Below are 22,117 nucleotides of genomic sequence, written 5' to 3' on the forward strand. Positions count from 1 at the left end.
GGTTTGAAAACCAAACTCGATTTAATTCATCGGTGCTAAATATTTCAAGAACCGAGCTATTGTAGCTCAAGAAATGTTTTAAAAGTGTGTATTCACCCCCTCTACACACCGTGATCGATCCTATCAATCAGGGGCGGCCCTGCCCCAGGGCGGGCATGGCGCGTGCCCAGGGCCCCACTTTGGGCGGGGTCCCAAATTTAAAAAAATTATATTATAGATGTATATTATAAATATTATGTATTAATGTATTTCAATTAATTTTTATTATATTATAATAGCTATTAAAAAAATCAAAGAATATTTATATATTGTCAACAAAAAAGCTATCACCCAAATTAATATGTTCAATTGTCGCTTCGTTCATTACCTTTCAACTTGATGTTGTTTTTCGTCGACCATCACTTTTCACGTTCTTGGCATTGATTTTTATAGCTTGATGTTCGACCAATTTTCTCTTGATCTCTGTGTGCGTTAAAATTTGACTTATGAATCGTTTAATTTATTTTTAATTTAATGTTATATTTTAATATTTATAGTTAATTTTATGTCGTGGTTGAAAATTATAGATTAAAGGTACAAATTTCGAAACTTAATTTTGAAAAGTGGGACTTTTATTTAATTTATCTTTAATGACTAAATTAACTGCTTTTAAATTAAATTAGCACTTAAATTGTGAGTGTTAATAGTTCAATGTGATTTTTTTTCGGGATCATAATTATATTCACAAAATATGATGATAATTTCGTATAGCTCAATTATATTTGATTTTTTAAATGGAATTTGATATCTACACTCAAATTCATGTGTAGAATGAAGTGCAAATTTATTTATAAATGTAGTACAAATAACAAAAAATGGAGTGTAAATATCAACTTTTTTAAAAAAAAATTAATGTAAAAAACTCTTCCTTTAATTTTTGCCCCGGGCCTCATTTTTCTTTGGACCGCCCCTGCTATCAATATGGTTATTCTACACCTCTAATTTGTGTGTGTGTGTGTGTGTGTATATATATATATATAAATTAATAAAATATAAATTAGAATGATTATTATTTTATAATTATTAATATTATTTTTTAAAATGATAAAAGTTTATATATCACGTTAGTACAATTTTAATTTAATTATTTGGTTAATTTCCTATAATAAAATTCTAAAATATGATGGGCAAACCCTTGTAAGATGATCTAACCCGACCTATATCTAAAATAAAATTAATATTTTGACATAAAAATTAATATTTTTTTATGAATGTAGTTGAATAAGAAAATTATCTTGCAAAATTTAATCGTGAAATATTGTCATAGTGACTTTTGTGTTAAGTGATAATAGTTTCAAATGAGCGCAATCTATTACTTCCATCCATATACACCTTCAAATGTTAAATAAATATATTTTTTCATGAAAATCCAATCGGCCAATCAATTATTTATTGTTCACTTATTATTCATATTAATGAAAATACATATTTATGCCGTTAAAAATAATCAAACTTGAGTTGAAATCTACTCGAGTTAGCATAAAATCGAGTTTGTAATTATTGCTAGCTCTCGCATTCACGTCTTATGAGATGAAAAGATGAAATATACGACATAAATTAAAGGAGATAAATCAATATATATATGATTGATTTACAAATTAATGTAATCATGATCTCTAATGGACTAAAACCTTAAACAAGCAGCAACGTGTGAAACAAAAAAATATATAATCAACTAATTCCTCATTTTTGACAGTAACATAGCACTACAATACGCAAATTTCCGCATAATATTTTCCAGAGTCATCGAAATCATGATCATCGTTAATTAGCTAAGAGCAAAAAAAGGATGGAAGTATGGAGAAACAGCCGATGGAGAAAAATCAACGGAAAGTTGACAAAATGGGAAAAGACAAACGTACGCAGTAGTAGTAAGAGACATGAACACACTTTTAAGACGCAATCATAAAATTACAATTATATATTACTTTTGATCCAAACTCTTGTTTCTCTGGTCGGTCGAGCCCAGACAACGATGTGTTTTGAATTTCTATAAAAATTATAGAGATTCAAAAAGTCCGACATTTCTTATATATCGAACGAAACGATCACGCATGTGTGACGCGCAGCTGACGTCAATGGCACGTTGACTTCTGGTTTGTATTGCTGTTTAAACATTGAACATTTCATGACTTTAGCTAATATCAGAATGCGTGCTACAACTACGCTTGAATTTAATTTGTTCACATTACAAAACAGGGACCATATATAGTGTTCCAAAAACATTTAATTGTTAAAATAAGTTATCACGATATACATATAAGAGTGAGAATTTGTGATGCATCACACAAGTTTAATATTTTGGGTTTTCCACGATTTTAAACTATGTTTTAGTGCATCATAATTGAACTTTTATTTATATTCTAGTATTTATGTTTTACGTCTTTAGTTATATTATAATTATAATTCGTAGTATCCTAATTGTCTCAAAAACAAATAATATTTATTGGTATTCTATTCACATAAAGAGAATTGTAATCGTTTTCAAGTTAACCAATATTAACTATAACACATTAACACTTCTTACTTCATAGCTATATATATTACGTTTTTATGTTCAATCAGTTAGGATCCAATTGCTTTGTTTGAAATAGTGTCAACTTTCCTTCGCTTGTCGGTTCCAGAAAATTATAGCTAGTCTAACAATATGGTTAAATAGATACAGGAGGCTGAAATGGTCAATTGAAATGTTCACATAAGGGCACACAAAGATTTGGATATCTTGAACTTACTGTGCATAAAACCTAAATACAATTTCTTTGATGGTTTGTTTGGATGGAATGATTTGAAGTTATGTATTTTAAATTCATTTGATTGTTTGAATGAATTTATGTTGAATTTATTTCAAATTCATCCTTAATTCGTTAATCTATGTGATTCATTTATAATTACGATATATTTGAAATATACTCAAGATGTGTGTCATTTCAAATCATTTTCTTCTAAATCAAATACTCTCATATCCTAGCTAGCACAACCTGTGGGACATGATCGATCGTGGTCCATGATATTGAAATTAAATAAAATTACACAATTTAGTCAAGAGAAACTACAAAAATGTGTTTTTTTTTAAAAAAAAGCATTTTTTTTTCAAATGATTTGTAGGCTTATTTCACCGGAGTGTTGACGTGTCATCAGACACATCATTATAATTTTTTTATATCACATTAGCATTTTTTGATGGCACATCAACGCTCCGATGAAATAGAACTAAAAACCCAACAAGTTAATGTTGCAGAACTAAAATACAAACCTTGAAAAATTAGAAAACAAGAAAGTAACATGCCAACTTAGATAAGTAAATTGGTTTTTTTTTATGGAATTAATTTATTCAAATTTTACTTTATCATCCCTCGATCTGTAACTTTATGTCGTACTGAATTCATTGCATTTAATGATAGTTTTTTCCTTTCAATTCCAAGGAAATTAATTGTGAATTTGAATTAAAAATATCTTAATTTAATAATATCACGTGGTGTAGGCAAGTTAATAATAAAAATTAATTTGTTTGGCAATTGAAAATTATCTTACGAATGTTTTTATAAAATTAAGTTCTTAGTTAATCATGCCTACTTATTGAGGTTACCCTGATGATACGACGGGCCCGTTTAGTCGCAATATTTGAACTACGTGCCCCAATCGCTGGCTTTCACAAAGTTTGACCCTTCCCTCATTAATTGCTCGGAATCACAAAATAATTACGATAAGAAAAAATTGCACACTCAAGACATAAATATGATACATCATCTTAAACGTTTTGGACTATATATATAATTTTTATTAGAGTATCTCTTCCGTAAAATGATCTCATGCTAGAGTCGATATATATATCCATCCATGCAATGAAAAGTAATACTTGGTTGTGTCATATCGTATCAGATTCATTTCACTGAATTGACTCATGGTTAGGTCTCACATACGTTTTTTTTGTTTATTTTACTCCTGAAATATATCTAAATATGATGAGTTTATTTTTAAAATTTCATATTATGATAAGAATTTTGATATCTCAAAACACTATGAAATATAATATTCGAACCTCCCGCGACAGCCATAGATGCCACCAAGATTACATAATTATAACCATACATACATATATATATTATCCATGTCCACCTACGGATTGCCACGTCGTTGTTCTTAAGTCAAAACCCTAGGCACTTCTATCACCATGCAAATTGTAAAGCAGAAATACTTTTATTTTTAATCCCGTGTATTGACAGTTAGGTTGCAGGTGGCTTATACACGTGTCAACTTTTCAAACCCCCGCCATCTCACGGCGGCGCGCTGCCACCGGTTTCCCTTTCGGGGATCAAAGAAATTAAAACTTTTCCCAAAGATACGTTCACAATGGATCTTACAATATTAAATTAATGTTCTCCATGCGACGTACAAATTTCACTAAATATTTTTTTCTCAATATAAATATGTTATATATATATATATATATTAAGGATTTGATGATGTAAGTCGAATCCTAAGAAATAAGACAGCATAATAATTAAATTTAGCATGTACGTACGTAGATTAACATCTTGTATATATAATATATAAAACCCAAAAAAAAAGAGACAAAAGTTTAGCAAGAGGTGCATGGTAATTTAATTAATTCCACGACAGGGACCAATATTGACAATTATTGCTAATATATGAAGCAGTAGAGAAATAGTAAAGTCTGAATTAATCATTAAATTTACATGAAACAAGACGATTATTGATCATACAAAAAATATTCTGTTATTTAAGTTATTGATATAATGGAACTACATAAAATCATTAACATCGAAATCATGTGGAATTTCAAACTTCAACATGCTGTTGTAATAACTCTCCGTTTCATCTTCAGTGCTGCTACAGCTGTTAACATTATAAGTGGAATTCGAATTCAATGGAGTGGGGCTGGAAGAAGGATCAGTTGACAAAATGGAGTACTGGAACCCGGGAGTACTAGTACTGTTACTGCAATTATAAGATTGAAAATTTGACGATGGATTCGGGTCTACAAATGGTGGGTCACCCGACACATAATACTCGTCGTCGATTACCGGCGCCACATACTCTCCTGTCAAAGCAGGAGACATTCCATATCCAGCTGGATTTTGTTGAAATTCTTGAACGGAGAATGAGGTCCCGAGGCTAGTATCAACACATAAATCGGGCAACTCTGCAAAATCTTGAACTGAAGTATGCATTAAAGGTGGTGGGATTTGATTGTCGTTGATCATCATCTGGTTTTGCAAAATCGGAAAATCTTGGGATTGGCGGTGGGAATTAGAGAAAACAGAAGCAGCGAATCTTAGCAAGTCGTGGTTAAAACGAGGTTGCAACGTTCCGGATAACCTCGAAAAGTTCATCTGGGTCATTAATGATGAATTGTTGCAGATAGATGGGTTGAGGATTGCCGAGATATCAAGAAGTTGAAGGCGTGGGCTGTGGGTTATGGGGTCGATTCCCATCCGAAGCAGCCTTTTTCTTATGTTCGTGTTCCAATAGTTCTTGATTTCATTGTCGGTTCTTCCAGGAAGTCGAGCAGCAATCAAAGACCATCTGTTTAGCGACAAATTAATTAAACACACACGAATCCCACATTGAGCAAATATCAGCAATGAAAGGTGAAAAGTGCTTTCTAAAAACTTTTTGAAACGACTATTTTGTGTGTGTGTTATATAAAGTATGTAGATATAATACGTGGCTACGACGTACTTGTTGCCAAGTATGCTGTGCAGATGAATAATGGTCTCTTCTTCTTCAAATGAAAATCTCCCTCTCTTAATGTCAGGCCTGAGATAATTAGTCCACCGCAGGCGGCAGCTCTTTCCACATCGTTCCAGCCCTGCAACAAAATATACAAGTGATTCAAGATTCCTCTTCCATTAATCTTGAAAAATGTCGTTCCAAAAAGTATAAGCTTAAAGCTAGAGATGGAGATGGAGATGGAGAAGCTAACCAGCATTAGATGGAAGAGTTCTCCAGTTTCCATATCCAAATTTCTGAATATAATCAAGGAGCTTCTGATCTTCTTCTTGTGACCACGGTCCCTTCTTTAGTCCATTCTTTTCACAGCATGGAGATCTTCCCATTGCAGAAATTAGTGAAACCTCGAAATATGATTTAATTAGATTGAAATTAATATAGGAGAGAATATCATATTATGTGGGGGTGAATAATTCAGGAAATAAAGTGGGAAATGGGTATAGTATATGTAGGAAAAATGGGGCAAATAAAAGGTTGGGCGGGGAAGCAAAATTTAATGAACGGAAGTCAAAAGGATTCGGTGCCGTCCCTGTTATTACCATAGGCGACGTGTCCCCTCTACTTGGACAATTCCTCAACTCACCAAATAAGCCTACGTACGATCCTTCCCCCTCCAATCAATAACGTTTATTATATATCTTGTCACCATAAACTAAATTAATTACTTGCTTATTATTCTAATTACTATTTTAATTTAGTATTAAGATTATTAAGCTGGAGTTCAAAAGGCTGGAGTTCAAGTTAAAACAAACAAAAATAAAATAAATGAATAGATTAATTAATAATGCGGATTGTGGATTAGTAATACTACTAGCGTAGTAGGAGCTAGATGTTAAAGATGGGTCCTAATTGATTATTCAAGATAATGTTTAGAGTACACACACAATTTATTCTACGCAAGCATTTCCTTTGTTTTTATCCAAATTACCAATTTCTTTCCAATAATTAAACTGACAATAAATAAATGCTATTCTTCTTTTCCTACTGTTAGTTTGGTCCTGCAGTACTCTTGCTGGTCTCCTTTTAATTCAATATCAACTTTTTTAATTTGTTTTCTTTTTCTCCACATCTTTTATGTTCTTCAAGTCTGTGTCTTGAAGAAACTATATATATATATATTAACTTATAAGATTGGGAAAAATTAGAGTTAACCATTTTTCATTTAATTTAGTCATGAAAGTTTTCTCATTGTAGTGATGACGTGATATCACATGAAATTATATCAATGTCAAGTATCGATCATATCAACAATTTCAGTGGCACGTCATCAATTTATGGCTTCACGTCAACACTACGATGGAAAAATTAAAAATTATCGGAATAAAAACCCACTTAATTGCAAAACTAAAACTGCAGCATCAAAACTTTTAGGACTGAAAATGGAACACCATCAAATCGTTGGACCAAAATTTTTAATTTTGACTTTAATATTATTAAATGGATACGAATGTTTCGGCATTTGAAAAAATATGGAACCAATTAAACGGGAAATATGTAAATACATATATAATTTTATAAAACCACGTACATTATATTAAATTGAATACCCATACTACATATACATATATATAAATACTCTTCGCGCGATAGCAGAGTTACGTTATCCGGAAGCTAGCTAACATATATTTTCATTTTGAGCCACACGAAGAAGAAAGCCTTGGCCGGGAATTGAGGATAATTAAACCGGCCCGATGAATTCACTCAAATTACTTCACACTACAGCAGGTAATTATCAAGTACTACCGCCGTTGGGCTTCAAATCATGCAACGATGGTGTTCGAAAGAAGATTTCGGCCGGCCGAAGAAGAAAGCTCGTGCTAATGGCGTGTGGTGACGATGGAGGAGAGAAGAAAACGGAACGGAGAAGTTTCTTGACGATGGAGGAGGCTGGTTTGGTTGAAATCTCCGGTCTCACCACTCACGAGCGATTTCTATGCAGATTAACGGTACGCTACACATTCCACCACATCTCGATCGGATAAATCATATTTATTAATTTCGTCTAATATTAAATTTTTTTTTTGGGCGTATATATATATATATATATATATGTACAGATATCATCTTTGAATCTTTTGAGAGTGATAGCAGAGCAAGAGGGGTGCCCGATTGAGGATCTGAATGCCGGGAGGGTGTGCGATTGGTTCCTCAAAGATAAGCTCAAAAGAGAACAGAATTTGGAGTCTGCTGTTCTTCAATGGGATGATTCGCAATTTATGTTTTAATTAATATTCATTATATAATCAAACATCTTTTTTCTCATTATTTTAATTATCGTTTGATCAGAAAAGCTTTTTGCTTGCAATAAAATCATGGGGCTAATATATTTTATACATAGTTTATAATAGTATTATAAATTTAATAATCAACTTGAATATACGTACGTATTAATTATATTGTATCATCACATGTCGATCTCTAGCTCACATATAATTTAAAGTGATTGTAATGTCTCTGGAGAAAAAAGATTAACATCGATTCTCTAAACAAAGTGTTAGCTAGAGCACGTGTGAAAAAGTATGGAAATCATCATCAGAATTAAAGGTTATATATATAAAAAAAAAAAAAAGTTTACATGTACAGTAAATTAACTAACAAAGGAATTTTTGTTATTTAAATATTATTATTTTTCTTGTGTATTTCACCACCATCTCCAATTATCATTGTTGCATGCCGCCGGCATTGTGGAAATCTAGTCTGAGTTACCAATACATAATTATTGGCATTAATATTCTCACATGATGCTAATAAATAGTAGTGATCTCCATACAATCCATAATCCAGAACTAGCTAGATCTTGAGATCGAGTTGAAGTAATTACATCAAAAGGGAAGAAGAAGAAAAAATGGCCCAAGCTGCAGCAAGCAACAAGATTTCAATTATTCTCTTGAATTTTGCTTTGCTTGTCTCAGTTGTTCTCATGATGATCACTACTGCCGAAAGCAGAGCAATATTCGGGGGTGAGCTTTAAAAACTTGTAAACTAGCTAATTCTTGGTTTCTTTTTTTTCTAACAAGTTAATTTCTTCAATATATATTTATTAATTTTTGAAATTTGCAGCTGGAACTAAAATGAAGGCAATTAGTTCAAAACTTGGATGTGAGAGTGTGGTTGGAGTGGAGAGTGGAGACACATGCTTTGGAATAGCACAAAGCAACCACTTGACAGCAGCGGCATTTAGTGCCATCAACCCCAACCTCAATTGCACTGCACTCTTTGTTGGCCAATGGCTTTGTGTTGATGCCTAGCTAGCTCTACCATTTAAATTCTCATCGACTTTTATAAATAAGAAGCCTAATAGTAATTCTATTACACATTTGAAGACTGTGCGGGTTTCTGTGTATTGTGTCCTCTGGACAAATTAATGATTGCATAAAAAATGTGGTTTTAGTTATAAGGCTTCGGAATTCATGTATTTTCTTATACATGTTATATGTTATCATTCAGAATATCCATCGTGACCCTTTTCTTTTCTTTTCTTTTCTTTTCTTTTCTTTTCTTTCCTTTTCTTCTTTTTTCTGTATTTGGTAAGTTTCGTTGCAATATGTTTGGTTTGATTAATGATTAATATGATCAGAAAATATGATAAACTACACTTTGTCATTTTTAATAATTAAGTTAATTAATTGATTATTATTATTATTATTATTATTAATAAAGATATGAAGGATAATATATTATTTTTGGAATATTTTTTACCAGTCGCTTGATTCGATGTTTGGAGTCTTTTTGGGGTAACAAAGTAGTATTTATCTTCATCCAAATTCCAACGTTGGAATTTGGAAAAACAATTTATCCTCAGATGAACAAAAATTTGTATATATTTGTGTGTGTGTGTGTAATTGTATATTAAGGATCTTGTATGCGCAGATACAGTACGAATAATCTAGAAAAATTTATATTATTTTGTGGTGATTCATGGGCATATAAATCGTAAATGTAGGCTCTTCAATTTTTTGAATGGGTTTCGACTTTAATTTCATGTCAAGGCCCAAATTAAATTGGACCAAATTATCTACACACACATCCAGTGGACCAGAAACAATCATTGCGTTTATTTATTTTTAAAAATATATATATAATCAGTATTTTATAGGTACGTATTGATTTGAATATAGACTTTTATAGCTTCCAATTAATCTTTTATGATTTTTTTTTTTGGAACATGTTCCTGCTTCCTGTATTTAATAAATGTTTGAAGTAGTGAAAGATTTTTTGAAACCCTCCTTCCAAAAAAATAGAGATTTTTGCATCAAACACTCCTGTAAAATAAATATTGAAAATAATCAAATATAAATTTATTTCATGTGAAAGTATTAGGCATATCCACTCTTAACTTTTTATAAAATTTGCATGTTTTATCCGTCTAGTTGTGATTTGGTAGACACACGTATTTCTTACACTTGGGTATGCATTTTCTTTACAATATAAATCATGTGGTACAAAACTGCCTCTATATTACTATAATAACTTTAGATTTTTTAAAATACAATATCTATATCATAATACAACTATTTTCTTCACAAAAACAAATTATAAAATATTTATTAAACAATTTTCACTATATTATTTTTAATTTTTTCATATTATTAATTTTTTATTTTCAATTTTATTTTTCTTAATTAATTTGTTGTTTATAATAATATTATTAATTTATTTGATATCATTTTTTATTTCAAAAAAGAAAAAATATATTGAAAAATGAACTATCATGTGGATGAAGTAACTGTTTCAAATAAATATCTAAAAAATATTAATTATCAACTCGCTGGTAAATTGGTAATCCGAGAGTTCTACATTTTTATGATATTTTAAATTTAATCTTGCATAAAACTCAATATTAAATTTAGGAGCAAAAAAGAAATATGATGATCAAACGTAATAATACTTTCTATCATCATTTTTAATATAGTTAATTTGACAACTAATTTGACCATTGTTTGTTTTTGGGGCAAGTGTGTAGATTTTATAAAAAGTAAGGAGGTGATACGCCTATTGAATTTTAACAAGGAAGAAGCGTGTATTTGTAATATTTTACATGAGTGTTTGGTAAAAAAAAAAACAAAAACTCCAAAAACTATATGTAAATAAGTGAAGAATGAAAAGGTGAATCTTTAAATTCTTATGGTAATTTTTATCTATTTTGGGGTTGAGTAGATGTTATCCGCAGGATAGTGGCTTGCGGGTGACGTGGCGGCCCATGATTGATTAAAATTAGTGGGTCCTATGTGGGACCCATTGATTTTGACCAATCATGAGGTTACACATCACCCGCAGGGCACTACCCTGCGGGCGGCATGTACTAAACCCTATTTTGGATCTGCGGTCGTTATCTTTAGACGTAGACCGAGTAAATACTCAAACTAGCGATCATGTTATCCAGGGAAGTGTCGATGCTACCCACAGGGTAGTGTCCTGTGGGTAGCGTGGCAGATTTTGATTTGTCATAAATAGTGGGTCCCATTATTTTTGATCAATCATGGTAAGTCGATGTCACCCACAGGATAGTGCCCATGAGACCCATTGATTTTAACCAATCATGTGGTTACACGTCGTTCGCAGGATAGTACCCTGCGGGCGGCATGAACAAAACCACCCATAATGGGGTTATCATGTGGGCAGCATGTACATATACGTTATTCAAATAAAAAATTCTTTACAGATTTTGTCCGACAAACTCGTCTCACAATGCCTTGATAGAGGAAATTCAACTCCTGCGGCCATGATATAGTCATTTTTTTCACTTAGAAGAGATGAAAATAGAGTTGTCCAAGCGTCCGTATGGCATGCATGATGCACTTTTCTTTTCTTACTTTTCTTTTCTTTGCTTCTTTTTTTTTTTTTTTTTGGATGAAATTTATGAGACACCCGTGAGTCGTGACATAGAAGGAAACTGAAATAAAACAGGATAAGGTACGTGATTTGCCATCAAGGAAAGGGGTGGTCGGTGAGAATAGAATAAAATCGAACTTTCGCCAAAATCACATAAAAGTTAGTGGTAAAGAGAGGAACAGATAGACCCACGTTAAATACAAAGGTCAAACTATTCACCTCAATTATGCTAAATTCCAAAGATAATATCTTTAATAGTACATTCTAATATGATAGAAAAACCAAATAATTCTGGAATCTTTTGATATAAAAAGTATGGCAAACTATTTTAGATATGTGTAATATTTTTACATCATCACTCCAACAAGTAGAAAATTATTGATTGTATCCAAATCCCAATCCTATCCGAAAATTCGAAGCCTGAGGTCATTCATGTGATTCATGGTCGTTGCAAACTTATAATTTCCGTGACCTAAATGACTATATTTTGGTATCCCGACATTATCCGAGACAAAAAAAAAGCGTGATCCATGTTTATCCACAAATTAGGGTCACACCCTTTTTGTCTCGGGCCGTGACTACAATTATTTAGGAAGAAACAAAAGATAAAAATACATAAGAACAAACACATTACTTTTTTAAAAACGAAAAAAATACAATTTAATAAGATTTAAGAAACGAGGCCAAAGAAAATGGCAATAATCCGTCAACTTCTTTGGTTTCCCTACAAATAAAATCCATACTAGCAACATGATGAACATCAACAAATACTTGGAAGTTTTCAATCTTAAATAATTTAATAATAGATTTAGACTAATAATAACCCCCACGTTTCCAACGGCTATGCTTTGTAATTTGCGTCCCCCTTCTTCAATTCAATGGAACCACCCTTAGGATAATCCACATCACTCATGAACCTTGACCAGAACCAATGCTCCTTCCACACGACCACCATCTCCTCTATCGGAATGTTCTTCGTCTCCGGCAAGAAGTAGTACATGAAAACCGTCATCACCACCACAAAGAACGCGAAGAACAAAAAGAGCCCGAATTTCAAGTGGCACAACATCATCAAGAAGACTTGAGCAATCACGAAGGTGAAGAACATGTTCACAGAAACGTTGATACTCTGCGCGGCCGACCGGATCTCCAAGGGGAAGATTTCGCTAGGCACAAGCCACCCGAGCGGGCCCCACGACCAAGCGAATCCCGCCACATATATGCAGATGAAGAGCACCACGACGACGGCAAACCATTTGTGCAAATCACCAGGATCACCACTCACCCCAAATTTCGCACCTATGCAAGCTGCTACCACAACCTGATAACAAAATATACAAACTCAACTCAGTGCTTTGATAACGAAATATTATAGATACACAATTTAACGTCAAAAACGAAATATTAAATAATTTTACCTGGCACAAAAGCATCTGAATGCCACCTTCAAGAAACAGAAACCTTCTCCCCCACCTATCCACACCATAAATGGACACCACAGTGGCCCCAACATTCACCGCACCAGTGATCACAGCAGACATCAACGAAGCCTGGCCCCCGAACCCGAGAGTCTTGAACAGAACGGGGGCGTAAAACATGATCACGTTGATCCCCGTGAGCTGCTGGAAGAAGGGAATGGCTATGGCCATCGTCAAATGAGGCCTGTACTTCCTTTGCAGGAGATTCAACCATGGATGCTCCACTTTTCGAGACGCTTCACTGGCGGCGACAAGATCGTTGAACTCTTCGTCTATACTGGCGACACCTCGGATTCGTTGCAATTTGGATCGTGCCTCCTCTGTTCTGCCACGTTCGATCATGGAGTTGGGTGTTTCCGGGAGGATCAAAGATCCGATGGTGATGATCAAAGCCGGGACCATCGCGCCACCGAGACTCAGGCGCCACCCCCAGCCGCCCTTGATCTTGGCAAAACCATAGTTTAGGATATTGGCTGCGAGGATACCGATTGTGATAGAGAGTTGAAAGCCAATGTTGAGTGCACCTCTGTATTTGTAAGGAGCCATTTCGGATAAGTAGAGTGGAACAGACTGCATTCAAGAAAAAAGGAAATCAAATCAAAAAAAATTTAATTTAACAACGTAACTGATGACAAAATTCACGTCCAAAATCTATCAATCAGCCATTCTATGTCAAATTTTTAATTCCTAGTAATCACTGATCAGAATAACACTACAAATTAATTCAGGCCTATTTTGTCAACAAAAATACTTTAATGTTGAGGCGTGCCTCCTCATATAGTCATATTAAATTCGTTTTGCGAAAAGAGGTCACTTTCAAGTCAATTTATCAACTCTACTGTCAGCCTTTTAACATTTTTAATTTAATGACGACACATAAATAAAATAGAAACGGAATAAGGACAAGTTTTGTAACCAATAAAAAAAATTGTTAATTTCTCTTTAGTTTGTAATAATTAAAATTTCTTGAATTTTCTTTCTTGTACTTGATTCACAGCAATAATTGCAACCGACAAAATATGGGAAGCAATCTTCCATTACGATTTTTTCATATTTTTACGGTGTGTGTAAATATATTTGTATTAAAATTCATATAATTGATGAAAACAAATTGTCATTATTTTTTGTTTTAAACAAAATCTTTTCAGAACAAGTTATGGGTCAACTCTTACCGTTGGTCTAGGGATATATTTTTCTGGAAAATTTATTTTAATAATCTTGTATATTATAATATAAATCAGATCTAAAAGACCCCCTTGACCCACAAATTCAAATTATGATCAAAAAAATAATAATAATGAATAATGAAAAAAAATAAATATATAAAAATGATACCTGATTGGCAAATCCGATGCCAAAACCAAGCAAAATACGACCAACAATAAGCATCCAAACCGCCCGAGCAAAGCCGTTAATAAGAGCTCCGGCCATGAACAGAACTCCGCCGAAAAGCATCGACAGCTTCCTCCCCAGTTTCCTGGTCACCGTCGACGCCACCAGCGACGAACACAGCGCCGCCAAGTACAGAGAAGACGTGAACAGAGTCAGCGGCACACTGTCAAATTTACAGTACTGGTTCACTGATTTGTCCGCCTGCTGCTTCCTGTACACCGACGGGAAAAAATCCTCAAGAAATGAATCCATGGAGGTCACCCCACCTGTAGATTCAACAAGCACATCCTTAATTAACTCCACCCCAAAAAAACCAAATTACCAACACCAAAACAATATTGCGAAAACAGAACCCAAAAAAAATCACCTGAGATTCCAATATCGTAACCGAAGATAAGACCTCCCATGGCAGCGATCACACACGTCACGATGACGTAAGGAGTGAGGTTTCCGGGATACTCTTTCCCGTTCCCGGAACCTGGGACAAACCCACCGGCCATATTTTCTGTCTCTGTATCACCGGAGATAATAGGAGGGAGAGAAACCGGAGAGAAGATATTATGATTGAGACAAGATTCTTATTCTTTCTTCTACAAAGCGTATATGGAAATGTTAAATGAAAGAGAGACGTATTGTCTCGCTATCATGGAGAGGGTATATATAGAGAAACGTTGACTGGTTAAATTAAATTTAATTACGTGTGAAGAAATACACACAACATTTTATCTGTCGATATAAATTAAAATTCATTTAATTTATTTTATTATCGAAGGAATACGCACACCAAAATAGCTGTCAGAGTCAAGTCGAAGTTTATTGTATAATAATATAATATCAAATAAAAATAATGATATGTTTTCATGTAATGAAATGAATAAATAAAAGATTAATATATATTTCCACTTATAGTTGACTAGATAATATTGCATTTATTTCTTTCCCATATCGATCTTAATTGGGATGGCGGATTTTAATACAAATCGGCCTGATCTCCAGATTTAAGAAATGGATAAGATTTTGAAGTGAATACGTAAAGTTGGAATTTGTGTGTAATCTGTATACATGTAATATGTATAATATGGTAAAAAAAAGTATTAATAATTTATAATTGGGAATGAAACAATATTTTTTAAAATCGATTTTCAAATGTGATTATTATATCTTTTTTTTGCGAAAAAATATATTTATATATAAAGAATTCAGTGGGTTTATGAATTCAAACGAGGGAGGGATTTATGCTAGCAAGTTGGAAGATTTTATCCAAATTCTCTAACAAAAATTTAATGTTTATCCGGAGGTGCATTCAAAGCGTCCCACCGACGTAAAAATATGGAAAGATTTCAACGTCTCTCAAAAGAAATTGTAGGTGTATACTTGCTTATTATTTATTTATTTATTAAATTAAATTAATTAAACGGCTTTAAAAGCGTCTACATGTGGTAATCACAATTCAGACTTTCACTTTTGTTCAGACACAGTTTTGGATTTTGTATTTGAAATATTTTATTTCTTTGGCTCTTTGCTCCTATTTATTGGGAAACAATTATTATTAGTAATTATTATTTTTATTTTTATTTTTATTTTTATTTTATTATTATTATTATTATTCTTTTTTGTAAAAATATAGTTGGGACAGGCTATTTATCTCAAAAATGTTGTAATTGTTTATATCATATCAATAGACAAGTGCGTATTTTCGCATAAATTAAAAAAATGTTTGAGAAAATAAATTTTATAAATATTTTTTTGATTTTTTCCTTATTTAATGAAAATTTTAATATAATAAAATAATTGTACTAGTAGTTAATTATTGATATTAATTTAATTGTGTAAATTGGTAAAAGAATACTATAGATAACATTAAATATGAAATATATATATGTGTGAAATGGATGAAAAAAAATTGTAGCATAAATGAGTGGGACTGAAGGAGTCTAATTAAATGACTATGTACAAATAAAATCTATAAAAAAATTATTTACTCCATTTTTTTTATAAATATATCATAACAAATCAAACTAATAGTTAAAATGTCACTATTGCTAAAAAGAATGATCACCTCTCATAAATATATCCAATGGCTCTACACGTAAACAAAATGTTTGTTTCATCGGCCAACCCTTTTTCCCTCTCGTGAACGAGAAAAGCTCATCATTTAATGGTCGTTTCATTTGGAATGCGCGTTGAAACATTAATTGGCAGATGGCACATCGTAATTATTTTAATTAACTTGTTATTATCAATGTATCCATATAAACCAAAATTTATTGTTGCACTCGACAAAATCCACATCCACAACAATAATAATTGTTCTATATTTACATGTTGAGTAGGTGTATTATGGTACGGTCTCGCGAAATTTTTATATGTGAATGATTCAATATGACGGCATGTATATGTAATTAGACGTAATAATTTTCATAGTATGACGGCCTGTATATGTAATTAGATGTAATAATTTTTATATTTAATTAAAAAATATATTTTTTTCATCAGTTGATCGGATCATAAATAAATCTCGTAAAAATATTTCTTGAAACAATCTCATAAGAGTTATTATATTTGTTTTTTTTATAGTACACAATATCAACTAATCTAATACATCCTGTTTTTATTTTATTTTTATCCGTCTCAATTACACAGTTTTTTTTTTTATTTTCACAAATATACAGTTCAATTTCTATATATAATGCCAATTTTATTATTTGTTCTCCTTCTAATATGTCTATGTTAATTCAGTCTTGAAAATTATGCAATCATTTTTTGAATAAATTAAATATGGATAAATATAATTTTTTTTAAATGTTACTTTCCAATTATATTCTTAATACGTGTTAAAACAAACAATATTATATATTTAGGACCGAGAAAGTAACATATCATGCATCCCCAAGTTACGTTATTTTTATTTGCGGAAATATTTTTTTCACATTAATCTATCTTTTCTTGGTTTTAGTTCATTGACTTTTCAATTTTTTATCATAGTACAGCGTACATTAGCTTCTGAAATGTGACTGCTTTTGGTCTTCTATCACTAGAATTTTCATTTTTTCTTGACAGAAAATGTTGATTTAACAGTGGCTGAAGCTAATGTGTAAAAATTAGCGAATTTATTGATTTCAGAGGGAAAATAAATTTTCCTGACAGCTATTTCAACAAAAAAAAAATCGAATAAATCAAACTAATTTATCCTGTTTTATGCTATACATATAAAGCATTAAATGATTATATATGACATATAAAATGTGTTTTAGTTATGACCTGATAAATGTTGTTTATGAAAATTGAACATTTTGTTTTGATGGTAAAGCCATCTCCAACCCATTACTCTATTTTAGTGTAACATTAACTTCAAAATAGTGTAATTCTTATACCAAATACAACATTCATCTCCAACCTATTAACTCTAAACTCTACACTAAAAAGGAATAATCTTGAAATGTTTTCTATTATTTTATTCACAACAACTATTTAATTCACAAAATATTTTTAAACACAATAATTAAAATATCAATAATATTTGAAATAATATTTTCTACATAGAAATATTAATGAATTAAAAATTCTAATAACATAGATTTTAAAAATAATTGAAGTTTTTTAAATATTTTATTTTATTTATTTAAATATTTAAACTCATTATTTAATTTATGAATTTTAATTTTATTTATTTAAATAATTAAAAAATTAATTAGAAAACAAAAACAAAAAAAAAAAAAATAGCGTCAGGCTATAGTATTGCACCAACCTGACGCCAAAAATGGCGCTGGGTTGGAGCAACAATCAGACACCATTTTGGCGTTGGGCAAAATAGCGAAATTCACAAATTATTGTATTGAAATCAAAATTAAAAATTAACTGACAGAACCAAATTAAACAAAATAAAAATCAAATTACTGGACAAAAAATTTATTTCCGCGGTTTAAATTGCATACTATTTGTTACAAAATTGTTTATTTTAGAAATAAAATCACACGCTCCAACATATAATTGTCTAGCTTATATCGTCATCAGAAAGGCACCGACCCGCGATATCTATCTACATTACAACTGCGTGTAAGAGAACAGAGTACTGATATTTGGGTTAGTGTATGCTATATTGGGAGTGTTTCTCTCCCTATTTCAATATCATTAGATCACGTGAGACCCATATATTTTTATGGAAATTGACATATGTCTTGATAATCCAATGATTGATATTTGACCACATCATGAGGAGGAGAAATATTCCAAATGTAGCATAGAATAATCCCTGATACTTTCGTTCACGATATAATAATGTCTTAATTCACAGTGAATTGATCTAATCAAATTCAAATTTATTTAAATGTGCACATGGTTCTAATTATGAATCGTTGATTATGGTACCACTTGTCTTATTGGATAAAATTTTACTATTTTAAATGGTTTGAATTATTTGCCATGATAAATTGGCCAAAATACAAAAACATTAAAAAAATAACTATTTTAGCTTCTGCCCGTTGCCACAGGAACAGGATCCTTGCTGCATGATTCACTATGTATTATTGTTTTTTTTTTTCCGGAGGATCCCATGTATTATTGTGACATAATAAAAAGTAAAAACAAACCACTTGATTCTCATGATACGGATAAACATCTTAAATAAAATATGATCCATAGTTTTCAAAACGACCATAGAAAAATCCACATTGGTAGACTCATGCGCTGTTAAAAATTTCTAAACAAAAAATGATTATGGATTTTTCTGACGTGACCAAATCTTGTATTTTTGGACTATAACCTCTTATGTTGTTCACCGGATGCAAAATATCAGTAAATTGAAATAAATTATTAGCTTTAAATTTCAATTCAAATATCGTTAGAGATAAAATTAGGGATGGAATAGGGTCCGGACTCGTCCCATAACTGTAACACCGAAAATTTTAAAACGTAAATCCGCATACATAATTAGGAGAAATTAATTATATTAATTTTTAAAATGAGGGTTAAATGTATTTATGTGATATTATGTGATTTATATGCATGATTTAATTTATTTTAGCATTTAACCCGCAATATTAGGATTTTTAGATTTTTGAGAATTTTATTGATTTGATCGCGTAGACGGGACCGTGGACGAACGAATTACCAAAAATTCTTAGCCAAAAATATTTTATGAGTTTTATAAGACTTAAAATAGTATTTTAAGTAATTTTGTCAAAAAAAATTTAGTATTTAATTATATATTTATTTAAGGGTTGATTTTTAGCCAAAATTAGTCCCTTTATTAACTTTTATTAATCTTTAAAATTAGCCTATTTATTTATTCCGAGATTTATTATTTAGTATCAGATTTCATATGATGCTTTGAGTTTTAAATATTAGTTTTATGGTATATTATCTTTCTAAATAAGTTATTTTAGTTATTATCCTAAATTAATCTTAATTATCAAAATTTAAAACTAAAACCTACCCTACCCTAACTCCATTCAGCCGACCCCAACTTTCCCTCACCCCACTATCACGTTTCAGCAGCCTCCTAGCAGCCCCATAGCCGATCCCTTGTGGATTTTCAGTGTTCTTCGTCGTCTCGTCGTCCCGGAGCCCCGAATACGCATTCTCCTTCGTTCAAAAATTATCAAGGCATGTCTAAAACTTTTATTTGGCCACCATATAAGGTATTACTCATGCACGACGTGTTTTATATCAAACTTTTCATGGAAATTTTGAGCTTATGCATGTATGCCTTGTATTGATGCATGTTCTTGCTTGTTTGGGTCATGATTCACGTTTTTGCCAAGCATGGTACGGTCCAGGGCTGAGGGCTCGAGTCAGAGGGGTCCTAGGGTGCCTTAGGGTCGAGTTGGTTCATATTTTTAAGGTGTCATAGGCTGAAAACGAAGCTATTCACTTCTCATGCATACAGACGCGCAGGTTAGGGATTTGGGAAGAGAGGGGTCGTTCTCCTTCCTCAATCCATGGATTTGTGCGTGGTTTGTTGGGTTAGAACCGTATGGATGTTGGCTAGGTCTAGGAAGTGGATTCAGGGTCATTGGTGGTCTGATCAAGCCGCACGATCAAAGTTACTGCCACTGCTCATGTCTGCGCGCGAGCTGGGAATGGGCTGTGTTGCAGAGGTTCGTGTGGGCGGTACAGGCCATGATTTGGGTTGGTTCTTAGCTTTATGGAAGCACCTAGATGTGGGCTAGTGTTAGGTGGTGGTGCGCCGGCCGGTGGTGGCCGGAGCAGGGCGGCCGATAACTTCTCCTGGAGCTGCTCGCCCTGCCGAGAAGGGGAAGGAAGGGGGTGGTCGGGTTGGGGCTGGGTTTGGGCTGGGTCGGGTCCGGGTGGTCTGGGTAGGGTCTGTAGGGTAGTGGGTCGGGTCTGGGTGGTCCGGGTCCGGGTTAGGTGGGCCGCGCTCGAGTAATTTTATTTTTAAGTATTTTATGTTTTAATTGGTTTTTGGGCCAATTAATTAGAAATAAAATTATTTGGGCTTCCAAATAATTTTATTTGGGCATTCAAAATTATTTTTAAGTTAGCTCAATGATTTTTATGGGCTTGTGGGCCCATAGGAATTTTTGGATCAGTCAGTGATTTTATGGGCCAGTCAATGAACTTTTATTAATTAATTAGTTAATGGGCCTAAATATTTTTATTTAAGCCCAATAACATTTAAGTATTTTATTTTAGTAAAAAAATTATAATTTTTAAAATTATTTATTAATTATGGGGTTAAGTTACTTAATGGGCTTTAAGTCAGTTAAGGGGTTAGTAGAGAGACCAGCAGTCTGGACCAACCCATGAAAAATAACTAATTTCGGAATATATATTTAATTATTTTTATGCATGAAGTTTATATTTTAAGTATAAGTATATTTACTATGAAAAATCAATTAAATATATATTACGGACAAATTTTCAGTGCATGCATTCATGAAATTTTATATGATATGATTATGATTATGTATGAGTTGAGCAATAAAATATTTTTTTGATAAAAATTGAAGTAGTGTGACATAAGGGTGGTTATCCACCATATAATATATGATTTATGCGGTAGTTTACTACCATAGAAGGTGATTTATCACCGCCACGTACTTGGTTCAGGAGACTGATCAGTCGACACAGATAAGCGTCACATTTACGGATAGGACCATAGACTGTTTCAAAAATACCCTGCTCAACTATGTTATGTATGATGAAGAAAGATGATGTTTATGCTTAAGATTTATGTTTCAGCATTTATGTTATGAAATAAAATGTTTCCATGCATGCTCATGTATCATGTATATGTATTAGTATGATTATGTGATGTATTATTTTAAACCTTGATATTCAAGTTTAGACATGTTGAGCCCCTAAGCTCACTACGCTTATATGGTGCAGGTGAGACAGATGACTTTTATGTAGCTCCTACCGGTGGTGAGGACGTATGAGTTCACGGAACAGTGGCCCCGTGACCGTTGCAGTTTTTAGATGATGTTTTAAGATACATTTATTTTTATGACGTTGAGTTTTTAAAACAAGTTGCATATTTCTATTTTATTATTTCCCCATATGAGAGTTTCAAACATGTATTATTTACTATTTTTGTTTCATGCATGAAACCCTTTTTAATTATTTATTTGTTTATTTTTATTTAAGTTACTACTAAGAAA

At 32.2% G+C, this 22,117-nt stretch overlaps 3 protein-coding genes across 3 annotated transcripts; 1 reads left to right on the forward strand and 2 right to left on the reverse strand.

Moving 5' to 3' along the window:
• Window positions 1-4,723: 4,723 nt before the first annotated feature.
• Window positions 4,724-6,224, reverse strand: LOC140890110 (transcription factor MYB102-like). The gene is made up of 3 exons (XM_073297870.1): window positions 5,987-6,224; window positions 5,743-5,872; window positions 4,724-5,586 (listed from the first exon to the last, which is right to left on the reverse strand). Exons 1-3 carry the CDS (start codon window positions 6,117-6,119, stop codon window positions 4,803-4,805), a joined length of 1,047 nt encoding a protein of 348 aa, XP_073153971.1. The 5' UTR covers window positions 6,120-6,224; the 3' UTR covers window positions 4,724-4,802.
• A 1,148-nt stretch (window positions 6,225-7,372) lies between these two features.
• On the forward strand, window positions 7,373-9,161 carry LOC140876038 (uncharacterized). Its single transcript, XM_073279877.1, has 3 exons — window positions 7,373-7,739; window positions 7,851-8,753; window positions 8,854-9,161. Exons 1-2 carry the CDS (start codon window positions 7,485-7,487, stop codon window positions 8,016-8,018), a joined length of 423 nt encoding a protein of 140 aa, XP_073135978.1. The 5' UTR covers window positions 7,373-7,484; the 3' UTR covers window positions 8,019-8,753; window positions 8,854-9,161.
• A 3,076-nt stretch (window positions 9,162-12,237) lies between these two features.
• Window positions 12,238-15,130, reverse strand: LOC140875809 (sugar carrier protein C-like). The gene is made up of 4 exons (XM_073279606.1): window positions 14,863-15,130; window positions 14,439-14,761; window positions 13,044-13,673; window positions 12,238-12,946 (listed from the first exon to the last, which is right to left on the reverse strand). Exons 1-4 carry the CDS (start codon window positions 14,993-14,995, stop codon window positions 12,467-12,469), a joined length of 1,566 nt encoding a protein of 521 aa, XP_073135707.1. The 5' UTR covers window positions 14,996-15,130; the 3' UTR covers window positions 12,238-12,466.
• Window positions 15,131-22,117: the final 6,987 nt, after the last annotated feature.

Source organism: Henckelia pumila, chromosome 1 (assembly GCF_033568475.1).
Source record: "Henckelia pumila isolate YLH828 chromosome 1, ASM3356847v2, whole genome shotgun sequence".
Lineage (NCBI taxonomy): Eukaryota > Viridiplantae > Streptophyta > Magnoliopsida > Lamiales > Gesneriaceae > Henckelia > Henckelia pumila.

Excerpts from the sequence above, each read along its gene's own strand:
- LOC140890110 (XM_073297870.1), bottom strand. The coding sequence starts at position 6,119 with ATGGGAAGATCTCCATGCTGTGAAAAGAATGGACTAAAGAAGGGACCG. Across the intron at positions 5,873-5,986 it reads AACTCTTCCATCTAATGCTG|GGCTGGAACGATGTGGAAAG; the intron begins GTTAGCTTCTCC and ends ATTTTGTTGCAG. Across the intron at positions 5,587-5,742 it reads CACAGCATACTTGGCAACAA|ATGGTCTTTGATTGCTGCTC; the intron begins GTACGTCGTAGC and ends GTCGCTAAACAG.
- LOC140876038 (XM_073279877.1), top strand. The coding sequence starts at position 7,485 with ATGAATTCACTCAAATTACTTCACACTACAGCAGGTAATTATCAAGTA. Across the intron at positions 7,740-7,850 it reads GATTTCTATGCAGATTAACG|ATATCATCTTTGAATCTTTT; the intron begins GTACGCTACACA and ends ATATATGTACAG.
- LOC140875809 (XM_073279606.1), bottom strand. The coding sequence starts at position 14,995 with ATGGCCGGTGGGTTTGTCCCAGGTTCCGGGAACGGGAAAGAGTATCCC. Across the intron at positions 13,674-14,438 it reads GCATCGGATTTGCCAATCAG|TCTGTTCCACTCTACTTATC; the intron begins GTATCATTTTTA and ends TCTTGAATGCAG. Across the intron at positions 12,947-13,043 it reads TTCAGATGCTTTTGTGCCAG|GTTGTGGTAGCAGCTTGCAT; the intron begins GTAAAATTATTT and ends TTTTGTTATCAG.